Source organism: Branchiostoma belcheri, unplaced genomic scaffold, assembly GCF_001625305.1.
Source record: "Branchiostoma belcheri isolate BF01 breed outbred unplaced genomic scaffold, Haploidv18h27 scaffold79, whole genome shotgun sequence".
Taxonomy (NCBI): domain Eukaryota; kingdom Metazoa; phylum Chordata; class Leptocardii; order Amphioxiformes; family Branchiostomatidae; genus Branchiostoma; species Branchiostoma belcheri.
In genome coordinates this window covers 771,830-788,015 of record NW_017804453.1, presented here as the reverse complement: position 1 = coordinate 788,015, position 16,186 = coordinate 771,830, and the positions used below count along the sequence as shown (strand labels likewise).

General features: G+C 38.4%; 2 protein-coding genes across 5 annotated transcripts; one reads left to right on the top strand and one right to left on the bottom strand.

Annotated features, from left to right (window-relative positions):
* Positions 1-572: 572 nt before the first annotated feature.
* On the bottom strand, positions 573-6,988 carry LOC109485894 (lactosylceramide alpha-2,3-sialyltransferase-like). Of its 4 annotated transcripts, none has more exons than XM_019789573.1 (10): positions 6,783-6,988; positions 5,344-5,614; positions 5,100-5,166; positions 4,673-4,744; positions 4,213-4,319; positions 3,869-3,929; positions 3,365-3,463; positions 2,956-3,133; positions 2,706-2,828; positions 573-1,175 (listed from the first exon to the last, which is right to left on the bottom strand). In XM_019789573.1, exons 2-10 carry the CDS (start codon positions 5,543-5,545, stop codon positions 930-932), a joined length of 1,155 nt encoding a protein of 384 aa, XP_019645132.1. In that variant the 5' UTR covers positions 5,546-5,614; positions 6,783-6,988; the 3' UTR covers positions 573-929. The 4 variants fall into 4 exon arrangements, with proteins under 4 accessions (XP_019645132.1, XP_019645133.1, XP_019645136.1 ...); XM_019789574.1 differs by having other exon boundaries at positions 5,100-5,148; XM_019789577.1 differs by having other exon boundaries at positions 5,443-5,614.
* A 2,390-nt stretch (positions 6,989-9,378) lies between these two features.
* Positions 9,379-15,796, top strand: LOC109485899 (12 kDa FK506-binding protein-like). The gene is made up of 6 exons (XM_019789582.1): positions 9,379-9,497; positions 9,585-9,632; positions 12,620-12,709; positions 13,015-13,037; positions 13,880-13,953; positions 14,777-15,796. Exons 1-6 carry the CDS (start codon positions 9,461-9,463, stop codon positions 14,829-14,831), a joined length of 327 nt encoding a protein of 108 aa, XP_019645141.1. The 5' UTR covers positions 9,379-9,460; the 3' UTR covers positions 14,832-15,796.
* Positions 15,797-16,186: the final 390 nt, after the last annotated feature.

Genomic DNA, 16,186 nt, shown 5'->3' with positions numbered 1-16,186 from the left:
TACTGGACACAAAGATTTCGAGAGAGCTTTTATCTCAAGGCGTCCGTACACATTTTCATTATGTTGCCACCAAAGTTCCTAGAATCTAGAACTGTTAGGTATGGTATCAAATTAGCTACTTAATGGGATTACCTATTTTGAATTGTGATTGGTCAGGACTTGCATTACTTTGTATGTAACAGTAACTGTTACTGGCAGCTCTCGCACGTTGTCTAATGATTTTGTTCTAAAACTGTAGCTCCCCCTGTAGTTGGAAATTGATAGTGCAGGTCATGTTTCATGGGTAGATAGACGGAAGAGAAGTTGGACGTTACACCTGTGCGTAGTTTCGGGAAAACATTGAGAAAGTTCGACCTGAAAAGACGTTTCTACACATGTACAAGTTGTAGAGTGTTTGTTTACAACAAGAATTCAAAATATATTCGTATTCAAAGTCCAGTTAGATTGACTTGCCATGTTGAGGACAAGTGTTGGTCCATATGCTGCAATACTTCAAGCAGTCGTTGTAGGCATTTCCTTGTGGATGTGTAATGTTGGAGAAATGCACACAAAAATAGCATATTAGAACCATATGAAAAGTAATCTATTTATTATACCTCTTTTGATATCAATTAAAAAGTAGATCTCAAAATGTCAAGACTGTTACCACTGTTTCACAGTGAGCAATTAGGATGTAGATGTCATGTGGCCATATAACGTCATTTTGCCCTCAGACTCAGTCAAGGTACATGACACTGTATAGAAAGTATAGCACCAATTAAAACAACATACTAAGCTCATTTCATCAAAATACTTTGCATAAAATAGATGTTTCATGTGATATTCTTATTCAGATTATCTACATACATGTATGCTCTACATAATAACATTGTTGTCTTGCCTCTTTGCATAGATGTATTTCAGATATCATATACAATATACTACTAGTACTACTTGTGATCTTTATAAACACCAGTCAAATCATGACCTATAATTCCCTCATGTAGCAGCCATATGAGATAGTCCTTCTCTGCAGTTGCATTATGTTGTGTGCCCCCGTCAGGCTGACCTCCGGTAATGTGCTCGTAGTAATGGTTAAGGATGGACGACCCGTACCCAAACCCTGCCAGGTCAACTTCATCACAGTAGTGAAGGGCAAAGGTCATGGCTATCAGACCCATGGTGGGCCACTTGCCCTGTGTGTGGAGAAGAAATAAAGAAAGTTTTTAAAAGGTACATTTAGTCACTGAAATTTACATGCCAATTAAGCACATCATCTAAAAAGTCAAGGAACCTGTGGTGAACAATAATCTACCAAAGGTATTTGACTAGATGCTCTAATGGCTATGTTTATATCCTGCCATGAACAGGACATGTTTGCATATTAAGTTTTATTTTCATTTCAATTTCAAATTTCTAGGCTACTGAGGTTAATAAATAAAAAATCTTGCACCACTACATCAGCTTTAGTTTATGAAACATCATTTGGACGATAACTCATATGATCAGTAGAAAGTATGTACAATATGGGTTGATTTTACTTTGTATTACAAACATGTATATTACCTATTTCATCTGTTGACCTGTACTTAGCCCGATAGGGCATGAATTAAGGGTTAATGTCCTGCCCCGAGGTGAATATGGTGTGATAAAGCCTTGTCAGTTGCTATAACCACCGAATAAAGCCACCAAGTGAGCGCAGCGAACGAGGTGGCTTTATGAGGTGGTTATAGCAACTGACAAGGCTTTATCACACCATATTCACCGAGAAAGGGCGGGGCATTAACGCTATTATCATATAGCTTACGCGATAGCCTATCCAAACTGATGCAGTGAAGAGTAACACAATGTACAATTTACCCCTTGCACATGCTGAATAGAACATAGAATATTTGTTCCATCTGGAGTCACCTGAGGTCACTGGGGGGTTCACGTTCTATGGCCTTCTATCTGGGTCACAGGCAGGGAACAGGTGTTCTTATGGGAGTCACCCGAGGTCATCGGAACACAACTTTTGGATTTTTTAGAAGTAGAGCCGTGTTCTATTGGGTCACCTGAGGTCATATGCGGGTGATTATTCATTTTGTTTAATGTATGGATTGGGATGAATAAATACCCGATTTTGACTCTATTTGTGACATTACGGCGACATAAAGAATGTGGAATGGAGCCTTCTGATTGGTCGACGTCACCCGGCTATATGATAATGTACAATAAAGGTTATTATTATTATTTATTATTATTTTTATCTATTTATTGAGAAACCAGACTGTAAGATTTAATATTCCAACTTTTCAATATGTGTGGTGGAATGGTGCTCAATTCTAAGGCTAGGCAATAACCATGCGATAGTGTTCAGCACCAAGGACAGGTCTGTTTGTGTGCATGGATTTTGTTTCGTTCTATAAATGGCAAACAGCCTTTAGGCATAACACACCAGTTTTGTACAGTATTACAAGCTGCATGTGGTAGGATCTTGTGGTAGGATCAATGTGCTGGAGGTATGGCTATATATAGGTCTCAAACATGGGACTTCCGGCTTTACATCCCATCCGAGAGGATGTCACTGAAGCTAGGAACGCATTTTTACCTCAGTTGATTAAAGAAACAATTTAAAGCCAAATTCGAAGTAAAACCCACAAGACCTTGCTAACTTATGGATGCTTTCACTAATGATGACGTTGCCACCATCATGCTTTTACTAAATTTTACTACATATTTCTCACCTGTAGCCTGACATGTTCCCTTGCTGCTACCTGCAGAACTTGAGGGTTGAGAATCAGGAACCGAGCAGGATCAATGTCCAGCTTCTGCGCAATACTCTTCCAAAAATGTCCAGTAGGTTTTACCTACATGATGACAGTTTCCCAAGAGAAATTAAGATTTCTATGCATTCATTGCAATGATATTCGTCATAATTGTTTGCTTAACTTAATTTTCTCTCTCTAGGATCTCAGTACATCCAACATGCCTTACCTTGGTCAGGATAGCTTGCAGCCAATTTAAGTCGTTACTCTTGTACATAACGACAACATAGTAGGCACTGGAATCAAGGTCGGCCTGGTTCAAAGTTGAACTCTCCGGGTAAAAAATTCGAAAGTCTGTCCGAGACCCCACATCCTTTTCATAACCTTTGACTGGAGCATCATTCATCCTGCACAGTTCAATACAAAATGTAAGAACAACTAGAGGTCAGGAATCATGAATCATGCCTTCATATATAACATTAAAGGCTTCACAGAAAGTTAGATAGTAATGATTTTCTTCATTGTGTTTAGAAATGATGCTGTGCTTTAAAGAACTACACATGTGCTTACACTAGTTAGAAGTCTGACTACTATTTTTTTGTGTACAATATTATGAAGAGGTGAAGATGAAAACCTACCTGATAACTACATCAAAGGCATCTATTACCGGCCCAAGCCCTTTGTCCAGAAGTACCCCTGAACTGCCAAGAACCAGACATCTTCTGCACCCATTGTCACTGGTAAACATAACAAAATCTCAGTTTTATGATGAGCTGATAATCTACATTGTATATAGTTCAGATTACTGCCCAACCCAAGACTTCTAACTGTAAATGTGTATGTGGTTTTATTATGCAGTAGGAAGGAAAAGGATTGGTTTTCGCTGTGTTTGATGTTTGCAGTTGAAACGCAGAGAAAAATTCCACATCCACCTACATTCAAAAATCCAGTATACATGGATGGTGCAGGCTAGGTGTGGTTCGGGTGGCAGAGGAAGAGTGGCACCCGACTTAAGTCAAGGTGCAGGTAGACATAACTTTGCCTGCACTAACCTGCATATGCAGATAGTATTTAGAGTCCTGGAATACCTGGTCAATAAACTATCGAACAGTCACTAAGAAAAAGAAAGGCTGAGCATTTACCTTTTGATAACTGGTCGGCCATTGCTGGGGAGAAGTTTCAACAGTGTGTCCAATCTAACTACTGCCAAAACGAACAATACAAACATACATGACTGTGTCCCCAGCTGAGTCATAATCCATTAAATTACATAATACAATCCTCTCCAAAGTAAATTCCAATACATTATATTAAAATAAATGAAAACTCAAAGCAATTCATAGAGGTCGGTAAACTTGAGGGCTTTAAAAACCCAAAATACGGATACTTCCTAGAAGTCTGAAATCTTGGATTTCTAATGTTTTCTATGATATTTCTTGGTAATATTCATGATGTCAATATGATACTGAAGATGAAGCTTGCTTACAGTTCGCACTAGAGAAATCAAACGGCAGTCCATTGAGCGAGGATTTACCCAGCACACCCCACTGTCTGTAGTTCTGAGTGATGAACATGTGCATGTCAGGGTCAAAGCTGCAAGGACAAATTAATTTTAAAGTGATTAGTGAACAGTGGGTGCTGATTGGATAAAAGTACAAAAGCAGTACATGTATAAAACAAACAAGTCCAATTTTGCATATTGTACAGTTGCAACTTTTAATCAAGTCGTGTTTGCTGAACCGTTGTGATTAAACAATTTACCAAATTATGATTTCAAAAATTTAATATATACGAGAAAAAGTTGCACCAAAGTAATATTTAGAGAATTAATATAATACAATGCAGAAGTATTGCCAACACACACACACACACACATATGCATGCATGCACAGACACACACAAACACACACACAAATATAAAATGTATTACACACTTTAAGACATACCTTAGCATAAATTCTCTTAACTTTTTTTGTATAAAGCCTTTGATACATGATCCATGGGGATATGTTCCAGTCCTGTAAGGAAGGTCACAAATAAAGAAGTCTAAAAGATCACCCAATAAAATTTAGGGTGTCATACATCTGTCTTAAGTAAACGTAGCAATTAACAGCGCTAATTCTGTATGAGATTTTCCTGGGGATACCAGGACATTATCACCTGACTGTGTAGAGATTTTATTGTGCGTCTATGCATTAACTTGTGTTAATTATTTTCACTTGCCATCACTATGTTAGGTCAAATGTCCCAGAAAAGGTTACCTCATTTCCTGTTTTCAATTTCCTAATACATGTATATGCATGTCTGTTGCCAGTAATGGAAAAGGAGGAATTCACAAAAATGCACAAAAAACTTAAATTTCTTGTTTCCCACCTGTTGTTCTCCCCAGGTGATTTTATACTGACATCTGCCTCCTTTTCAACTGTTAGATGTACAGAGTCTGGAAATTAGTCATGCGCAGTTGTCAGAGTTTCCCACAGGACAGTATAGTAAAGATTCGGGCTCAAAAAGGATATGGACAACATCAAAATTTTTATTGAACTAAAAAATAATATTAATTAACGTTATTTTAACAAAAATAACACATAAAAAAATAAACTTTTAGGAAAATGTGTACCTTTGTTTGGAATGAAAGCATGCACATGAGTCTTGACATCATGATCGGTTTGGACCATATGTTGCACAGGACGGCCTGTGTCTTTCAGCTTGATTCTACCTTTTCTGTGGCGATGTAACGTCTGGTCATAGAAAATCCACAAAATCCCAACTCCCACAATGAGAAACAACACTTTCAGGAATGTAGCCTTTCCCACATGCATTATGAGTCATGTCTCTTCATGCAGTTGTGCAGCTCTTAGGTAAGCATGTCATGTCTTTGATCCAATTTTCTGATGTGGAAGAAAAAAATTAATGTTGTCAATTATGTGGTACAACAAAAGATAATCAATCTTGGAAAGACAAAACTAATGCAAAAGCATATATGTCAATAACTTTAGTTTAATAGGTTAACTCACCCACACCTCAAAAGAACATTCTGTCAGAAAAAGTGACTACATGTATTAGTAAATATCTCATTATTAAGATTTTGATACTTCAAGGAACTGGATTGACCATGCAGAAAGAAAAGTTTGAATTTTTTGTACCAAGTCTGTCTTACGGTACAGAATGTGATATGGTCTGCACAGAGCACACACACACCCTCCTTTAGTTCAATAGTTACAGTCTTAAGGCCTCTTAATTGATAGATTGTCTATTACTAGTACTTGAATTGAATACTAGTAAGTTCATTACATAATTGATGAACCAACTTGTTAGGCCTGGGGATATTAAGTTATTTGCAGATTTTGGGACATTGAGTTATTACCGAATGCAGCAATTAATGTCAAGGCCCTTAATAATCTATGGGTTTATGCAAACACTGACTCAATCCGGCTAGACCGGAAAGTAACTCCAGTGTAGCGATAAACGGCCGCAGTATTTAGGACACCGACGTTTGGACAAATTATCACAATACTTTTAGTATGTATAATCCTTACTTCATGCAATATGCATGCCATACCAAGGAACAAAACCAAGCTAGAAAACCAGCCCGAACTTGAACCAAGTGAAACCCAACACCTAGAGACCATTCCTAGCGAAAAATCAAATGAACTGTGAGCAAGGACAACAACAGCGACCCTGCAATACAGTTTTATCTTCCCTCTATCGTTGGTTGGTCGCATGTTTCAACATATTTTTACATTCTAAATTTACGACGGATGAGTCTCCCTAGGCTAGTGTGTCGTCCTACTGGTGCACCTGTTTTGCACAGGTCTGGTCGCAAATACCAATGAGGTTCAACCCTTGCAATAGTACGTAAATCAAGAAGGGAGGGGGGTACCCATGTTAATCTTTTACGTCAACTTATAAAAAAACAATAATAGCATATAGCTAGAACGCACATTTTGAAGATACAGAAACCATGTGTAAAGCCATGAATGAATGTAGCTATAAAACTAGTCTCGTAGTAGACTTGTCGTTCGAACAATATGTTAAACACTTTTAACCTTGGCTTACCTTCCAAAAAGAGAACTCGTCAGCTATTGTATTTTCACCGTCATAGTATTGCACGTTTCTGTACTAGCGAGTTGCGTAAGTACGTCCTAATAACGCCGTCAATCGAATCGTCTATCTGTGATATCGTTCAACACCTGTTTCCGCATTGACCACCTCGCGGGTTACTAGTAGTACGAATGACGCTGAGTTTATACCAGTGGGGTAACACCGCCTTATGGGCGTGGTAACTTCCTGTCACTCACCTGCCTTCATTCAACTTTAACCCCGTATCAGTGTGTGTATAGGATCCAAGAGGTTAAAATCAATATTTAACCTACTTGATAGGACCTAGGTATTTGATACACTACTTGAAAAGGTACTTAGAAAAGGGACTCCCGGGTTGTAGGGATTAGGAAAATGGAACGGTAGTGGAGAAATCTTTCATTATTTCAATCAACAACGCCTTTTAGGTATTGACCTACTACGGGTCAGTGAGAATGCTGTGTATGTAAATGTTGACATATATACCGACCTAGAAAAAAAGCCAAACCACGGCTTATACCTCATTGTTTTCATACACGAAGGTAGGCATACACGCTTGGAAATAAGAGCCACGAGAGTTTTCGTTTGGGATTAGCAGCCCAGTGGGTCCAATGAAAAGGGGCCGGCAAATGATCAAATAGCCGTATGTAGCCTAGTCTTCAACTTACCAAACTACTATAACTTTGGATCAAGTTGATTGTCATTCAGGCTGCGTCAGTTTAGGAAATTCATGTATACACAACTGTGAGAAAACAAAGACCCTCTCTGTCTAACGTATAGGGTCAATTTCCTGCTTAGTTCGAACAAGGACATTATACCTTGGTTCAAAGTATTTGAAAACCCCAGAGCCTTGTGTAAACTCCGTATTAGCCGTACACCGTTAAAAGATAGACTATGCAAGTTCTGTAACAATTCTTGTATTGAAGATGAATCGCATTTTATGTTTGACTGTAAATTATATGATAACGAACGCAAATCACTGTTCAGTTCAATTAAGCTCGACAAAAAACGTAAAACATTATCAAAGGAAGACACTTTTAAATATATCATATCATGTACAAATATAAACGTCATCAATGAAGTATGTAAGTATATTTCAAAATGTTTCAAAAAGAGAGAAGAAGCCATTAGAACTTAGATCTATACCACTTCATATATATATATATATATTTCTTTTTTAGCATTGTATACCTTAGACCTGATGTTAGCCTTTCTTTATTTCTATTGTTGTAGTACTCTCTAGTACATTGTACTTTGTACATCCGTGCATTTATCGCCCGGGGAATGAACATGCAATAAATTTTCAATGTTTCAGTACTTTCTAATGCGACGGACAGGTCTTGGCACCTTGGTGAAAGTAGTGCACTTGGAAAAAATGAGCCAGCTGACGCGTCAGAAGTTATTTGTTATTATTCAATTTCAATTAAAAAAAATGAAGAACTTTGCGTGACTCTGATACAGCCTGACATCTGCTAGCCTCCTTCGGAGACTTTTAGGGCGCGGCGATATTTTTTTCGGTGAGCGGCGCGAGTCATGCCGCGGAGGGACGACTTTGCCGACGAGGGAGATTTGCCAGGCCCGCTGAAAAAAAACGCCGCGCCCTACAAGTCTGCGAAGGAGGCTAGACATCCGCCTGGAGAGTTAACGTTGTCTACTTCTTGCTTCTACTCAAGATGAATATGTAACGCACCTGCTAACTAGAAAGGTAACATTTGCAAAGCAAATGCATAATGTTTACCTTCGCACACGGTCTGTTCTGTCAATTCTCACTCACACACATTCATATATATGCGTGACAGGAGTCCAAATGAATCCCTCCTGCCGCAATATAGTGCAACGCTAGTTACCATAGTGACAGACGGTCTGGTTCAGGTCATTGACCTTTTGTGTTTGGAGAAGAGGAAACTGAGCAAAAAACATTATGTTTTCCGTCGGTAAACAATAATATTGCGCTTATTATTGTCTGGCCATTATTGTCTGGCACCAACTAGACCAAGTCAATCAAACCCTTTGAGATCGGAGCGAAGAAAAAAATATATGGCAGGTTCGATTTTCACACGTTACCATTAATCAAAATTTCTTGTTCAAACGATTTCCATACAATTTACCGCATGCATGATTCACTGCCCTCGATATTATGACTGGTAACGTTGCATCGTACATGTACATGTGGCACTATCCTCATCTTTTTTACAGGCATTACTGAGCATTACTATTTTGAAACGAGCTGTATATAAAACCACAGTACTTTTTCTTTTAAGAAGCAAAGAAATTTTATATACGTTAGGATTTAACATTGCCGTCACGACTAGACTCTGACAACTTGGTTCTTACTGGTATGATAAGTGACGTTACCGCCTACCACTGTACCAGTTCGACGAGTTACTACATCCGGGACCTTCCGGCTATGGTTGATTTTACATATACGAGGGTGTGGTGGGGTTTTGGTAGGAAGATGATTTTCATCGTTCAGTCAGAAATATTATGCTACATACAAATAGTAAAGCCATTATTACAAACAGTATATACTTGGTTTACATTGGTTTATTATTTTTGGTTCTATATATTGAGGACCTACAGACGCTCGAGTATTGCGGAAAACCCCTTGAGGGAACTTCAACAAATTCGTCAGCCGACCTGCACCAGTCACTGCTAAAATGGGAGTCCAAATAGAAACTATCAAACCAGGCGATGGTAAGACCCGATTTTGAAATATGTCTCTATTTACACGTAAATTGTGTATTTTGAAAGGTTCTGATGTCTCCTCTTTTGCATTTTCAGGCCAAACCTTTCCGAAAAAGGGACAGAGGGTCGAGGTGCACTACGATGGTAAGTTGGGAGGGTGGGGTGAGTGGGGAGGGGGGCGGCCTGGCCTAGTGGCTAGATAGTATCTCGCCAGTCTGTGCATTATCTAGCAGAAATTTCTTCAATCACGACTCTTTGCTTTGAAGAATTGTACTCCCTTCTCTTTTTCGTACGCTTCATAGTGAAATTTGTGAAGATATTTTGACGTTTGACGGGCTCCAAGTCGGAGGTATGTCGGCTATGAAAGTTCCCATGCCAGTCAGTATGCATTACACTAACACTTGCACCTGTCACGTGAGCTTACCTCACAACACCATACCATTTGGCCATTTGGCTAGAATTGAGAAGGTATAGCAATGCATTTCATGCTACTATATTGATAATCAGGTCTAAACAATTTGTTGACTTCTGAGTGAAGCACCCCCCTTTCCCACCCAATGAAATGAACGCTTTTGAAGGGGTTTAGCAGCATTTTTGCCAGCAAGGCTCAAAAATGATGTTCAATTAAATCTAAACCCACAGATATGAATATGTGTTTGTTATGATACACCCAAATGTGTGCATGTGGCATACTTGAGCTGTGTGACTTGACTAAGTTTGTATAATGGCTCATAGGGGATTGTAGATCATACCAGGGACATTCCTCAAGAAGGAATGCCATTTGGGCTAGACAAAAATGTTTGGAATAAACTACTCTCCAAGCAGAGGTTTGGGTTTGAGGTTATTTTTGGCATGTTTTTAGGCTTTTTTATCGGGGTTTCTCTTTTGCACTGGAATTTTTTTTCACCCAACCTCTACCAACACTACCAGCTAGTCAGAAAAGACATTCATTCGGCCACATGCCTCCGGCTGACTGTGCCCATTCATGCGTCTGGTTCACACCTCCTAGCAGAACGACTGTAATGTGTTGAAGTGATTAGGTTTATAGCACATTGACGCTTTCGACTGTCGGTAGAGGTTGGGTGAAAAAAAATTCCATTGCAAAAGAGAAACCCAGATAAAAAAGCCTAAAAACATGCCAAAAATAACCCCAAACCCAAACCTCTGCTTGGAGAGTAGGAATAAACACTGTCAACACATCCTCAGAGTAGCTTCTTCCTCTCTATGGTTCAAATTTGGACAGTCTAAAGAATAGTGATTTCTCAACAAGCTCCCACCCCAACTAATCATCATCATCAGTCAGCTGCAGAGCTGTCAATCACAAGTTTAGTCCATGACAATCTGTCCACAGTCAGCGCAGGAATGGTGTCAGGGCTCAGTTCACCTTCCGTGTCCCTCAACAGGTTCAGTAAAAACAGCCTCAGGGTGTTATTCTTTATACACATAGACTGCTGGACGAAACCCTATTGTATGGTTATTAGTTATGATATTACTACTGAGATGGGACTTGGACAGTGAAGTTAAGTCAACTGATTGAAACTTGAAATGATAGCATATGCCTTTCAGAATTGTACCATCTCTTATCTGTGATGTCAGAAACAGTGAAAACTGTGTGTTTTCCAATGCCTGTGTCATTCAACAAATGGAAACTATGTCAAGTATGTGACATTTGTCCCAGTGAGTTCTCCACACCACAGACATGACAGAGGGAAAGTGTCTGTGCCTCAGCTGTAGGGCCTTAGCAAGTAAATTTTATGGATGACATCCGTGCACGTTTTGATTTTCTCCTGATTTCAGAAGAAAAAGAAATGTTCTCTTTTGACTATGTCTGGAGTGTACAAGATAGGCTATTATGTAGCAGTTTGTTTGAGCCCTTGTTTACTCATGAAATGCTCAAATTAGCTTGCTGGCCACTTTTAATTTTAGAACCAACACTAGTGTGGTTACCTTGAGTGTAATTATTATAATCATAAATTATAGTGATACAGTACTACTACTAGACTAGGCTATCGCTAGTCACTACCACACTAGTAATACACTAGAATCACTTTCTGTGCTTGTTGGCTGTTGTACCATGTGCTTTAATTCTTGTATGTTACATTGTCTTGTTGTATCTATTTTGAAAATATAATTAATTCTTTTACAATCCTTTTTGTGTCTGTGTGTGCTCTGGCATTAGATTAAAGTCTGCAGATGATGCCATACATGAAGTTTACTTGCTGTGGCCTGGTTAGATAATCAGACTCAGCTTGGTGTTTGTGGATGTGTCCCAAATACCAGGAGTTGGAACTCACATTTTTGATGCCCTAGGCCACTCCCACTTTTCCATACCACTTTTCAGCCATGTTCAGTTTCCTGCAGAAGTACACTGAATTGTTTCGACATCACTGGAAATTGTTTAGATTTTAATTCCTTTTTACCAATTTCACAAATGGTAGCAAACATTACAACAAGTCAACAACTCTCCAAGCAGAGGTTTAGGCTTTGGAATATTTTGATGTGTTTTTATGTGTAAGTTGTTTTTATCAGGCTTTCTTTTTCTACTGGTATCATTTTTTTTTACGCCAGCCAAATGTATAGATCCTGTCCAATTCGATACTGTATTGCAGCTACCAAAATATCTGCATGGAGATTAACAACAACATATATCTAGCATACTATAGTAGTAGTAGCAGCAGAACATGACTACTGCAGATTATATAAAGATAGATGTGTCAGAAATACAACCCCACTACAATTATTAGTCCCCCATGGTTTTAATTTTACACTTTAATAGTACATTTTTTGTCCTAGACGCCCCCCCCCCCAAAAAAAAAAACTATGGGTAGCTTTGTTAGTTTTGACCCAAAGCAAAGTCTGGAAATATTTACACAACTGTAGTAGACCAATAGCCGCTTATTAAATGCTGGCATTTCACACTTAGTCTAGGCATATGTTTCATAATAGAGTATGTATATTTGAAGTTGAAAAATGCCTCCCCAAAATTCAGGATTTGATTTCTTAGTAGGAGGGAAAATCTCCTGCACAGCTGTGATATATTCTTGAAAACCCAAAACTCTTCCCGGAAGTCTGAAATCTCAGATTTCTTGTTTGTACTTGTAATGTTGACATTGTTGGATTTTTGTTTCCAGGTACCCTGACAGATGGGAAGAAGTTTGACTCCTCTCGTGACAGGAAAACGCCTTTCTCCTTTAGAGTTGGGGAGGGGGAGGTCATCAGAGGTACAGTGGTACTTTATCTATGATTGACAAATGTACATCATTGAAATTTGAATTGGCACCTTGGAGTTTTGTATGTCATCTCAACTTCCGTTTCAAACCTGTACTCATTTTCAGTTCGAATTTAATCTAATTTGAATTTTTTTATATATGATAACACAAGGACTTTGTCAAGATGAAAACATATTTTGCCCTGTAAATACCAGTAACACAGTTACATTTAAATTATGCACATGTCACTTGATTGTGGCATCCTGTCAGCTATGACGTTCTTGTTTTACTGAAATGTATTTTTTTATGTGTTTCAGGCTGGGATGAGGGAGTTGCTCAGGTAAGAAATGGATATTTAGTTAGGCCCAAAGATTTGAAAATTAAATGTCTATCAATAATATTGAATGCTCCAAATACCCTCTCTCCCAATAAGTATATATAAAACATTCATATTCAAGTTTGATCAGAGACTGCAGTAAATTAGTTATTTTGGCGAAATGAAAGTCACCATTCATTGATGTTGTTTATGTAAAGAGAATGACATTTGTCCAAAGTCAAGGCTTAAACTAACACCTATATATTCAGGTTGGTATGTGTAAAATGGGAGTTGTGCAAATACATGTACAATGTGTTTATCATAGTAGTTCTGTCCAGGTAAATTACAACATGATCTTTGTTCCAAGCATTGACAGAATTTTGTGCCGTCCAGATGGTATACTGCCATTTCCGTAGACCTTCTCAGTGCATGTCAGAGTGCCAACACATGCTGCAAAGACAAGAATTTAGTTCAGAGCCTGAGTCAACACAATCAAAGCAGCCCAGGAAGAGGCTTCCCTCTTTAATGTAGATCCAAGGTCGAAATATCAACAACATCACAAAAAGGAAGTGTTCCTCAGTTCTACCAGGGGTAAGAGGAAATAGGGGTGAAGTGCCTTTCCCCAGGGCACAGCATTGGAGTCTGCTAGGGATTTTACACAAGAACTTTTAGCTTCTAACTGTAAGTCAACAACCCAGGGAACAACCCTAACTACAAGACTGCCTTTCCCCCTACATGTACTGCTGCAACTGAACCATTTTACTTTAATACAGAATAAGGTGAAGAGGAGTTTTTCTTCACTGATGTGTTCCTTTGTATTCCATGATGCTTGTCTCATTGAAATGTTTTCTCGACTCCTGATTCAGATGAGTGTTGGGCAGAGAGCCAAGCTGACCTGCTCATCTGACTACGCATATGGCCCAAAGGGGTACCCTGGCGTATATCCTTTCTCACATTTCTCACACATATTTGTTGACCATTTCTTGTGTTTACATGTTTTTCATGGCTGTCATGTAACAAACATTTAGTTCAGGTAGCTACGGACACACCAATTTAATTTGTTGTTTCTCAGATTTTTTCAGAAAAAATATGAAGCGACAGGGAGAAATGAATAAAAAAAAAACAGGCCAAGGCACCCCATGATAGCTGGAAATGTTACAATATGAGCCATGAAGTGAACATACCAGGCTGGTTTATAATTGAAATAATAGATTTTGAACTTTTAATGAAACAAAATTGCATTGTTACATTGAAAAACTTTAACAACCAGGAAGAAAAGGACTTTCTTCAACTGTCAGGGCCAAAATATGTCTTTCATTAAGCATTTTGCAGTTTATTTATAACATCCGTGTCCATAATATCACCAGGGTCCATAATATCGCTACCTTGAGAAATAGTGTGCTTTAAGATATTTTTACTGCAACATACTTTTGGTATGCTCTCCTGCACACCTCAAATGTACATACCTAGGGTATGTTGCAGTAAAAATATCTTTAAGCACACTTTTTCTCAAGGTGGCGATATTATGGACTATGGTGATATTATAGACACAAATGTTTAAAAAAAATGGACAGGGCGAATCTGAGAAACAACAAAATAAATTGGTGCGGCTTAATGCTGGAATATTGATGCTTTAATGTTACATTAACAATACATCTATTTTCTGTAAATTTGAATTTTCTCTTCACTTGAATTTTATGGTTTTGGAACAGCCCTGGTTTAAACCTGATATTCTATTGCAATTTGACCTTAACCTGTCTCACTATCCCACCCAACGCAACCCTGATCTTCGATGTGGAGCTCCTTAAAATTCTATGAGAGTCTACAGTTGCCATGGATACCAGGAGAACCATGCTTTTTCTCTCAGAAAATTTAGCCCAGAATTATTCATAGGAGTAGCTCCCTTCCCAAATGTGTGTTGATATGTGCCTGGGTATAACTTCTTGCTCTTCTTTTCAAATGTTTTCAAATCTAGAAACAGAGAAACCCATTCCCAACAAATTATGCAGTGATGTTACCTAGATTAAAATCCATGTGTGTTTGTTTTTCTGGTGGACAGTAGAGATCTCAACATCCCTTGAAAGTGTCTTTTTTCTGGCTGCACACATTATGATAAGAATACCTTGATATTCAGATAGCAATCTTGATATTTGAAATCCCACAAGAAGGGGGACTGCAAAATGTCCTTAGAGAGGGAAGCTCTGTTTTTTGAAAAAGAAATCCTCTCCAAAAGAATTTTATCCTATATACAGTTGCCAGCTTTCATGTAAATGCTGATCCTGTAATGTCTGCTCATGTTACTACTGTAGGCTTCCCTCTAGTGCATCTGTGAGAGATGTCATTGGCAGCTTGCAGAGTAATCAATGACACCAGATACACTGTGTATCATTCAGGGAAACACAGCATACTACAAGTCTGTTGTACATGTAGAGGTCATGCGAATAAGCAGGATCATGGTTCCAACTGAGCATACACATCAAGAAGCACTGGGTTAAATGTCAAATGTTGAAGGTAGCTGCAAGATAAACAAAACACATCTGGACATGAGTTGTTTAAGTATGGTCCACACAAGAACTGTTTACACATTAGGGGCCTTCACCTGTGACATATTACCCACAATGCCTCTCACTGTGCATATGCAGTTGGGACCATGAAACAGCTGACACCCATGGACCTCAACATGCCTGTTTAAAGTTGCTCTGTGCTCTCAAAATGATTCTGCTCATTAAAAGATTCACAAAAGAACTTTTTTTAATATAAGGCCTTGTTGATTTGATTATATGACAACCTCTGGGAACCTCTCAACCCCAAAACTGACACGAGCGTGCAAATAAAAAAAGTTTGGCAAAAAAAGTTTCCTTCATTATGAAATCTATGTAGTCACAAATAGTACCACATACACAGAGTATGGTATGAAGAATAATAATAGACTCTTCAATTTTATTTCTTCACACTTTCGTCTTTTTCTGAATTGATTTCGGAATTCCATGACATCATTATCGTTTTCCAATTTTTTTTTGCAATATACGGCATATATTCATTCATTTTGTACGATTTACAGCATGGTTGAAATTTTTTTTTTCTTTGGAAACGGACAAAAAGTCATGTGCGCGTGGATGTCATCCATATAATAAAATCAACATGGCCTAAGCCAAGATGAGCCTACATTTATG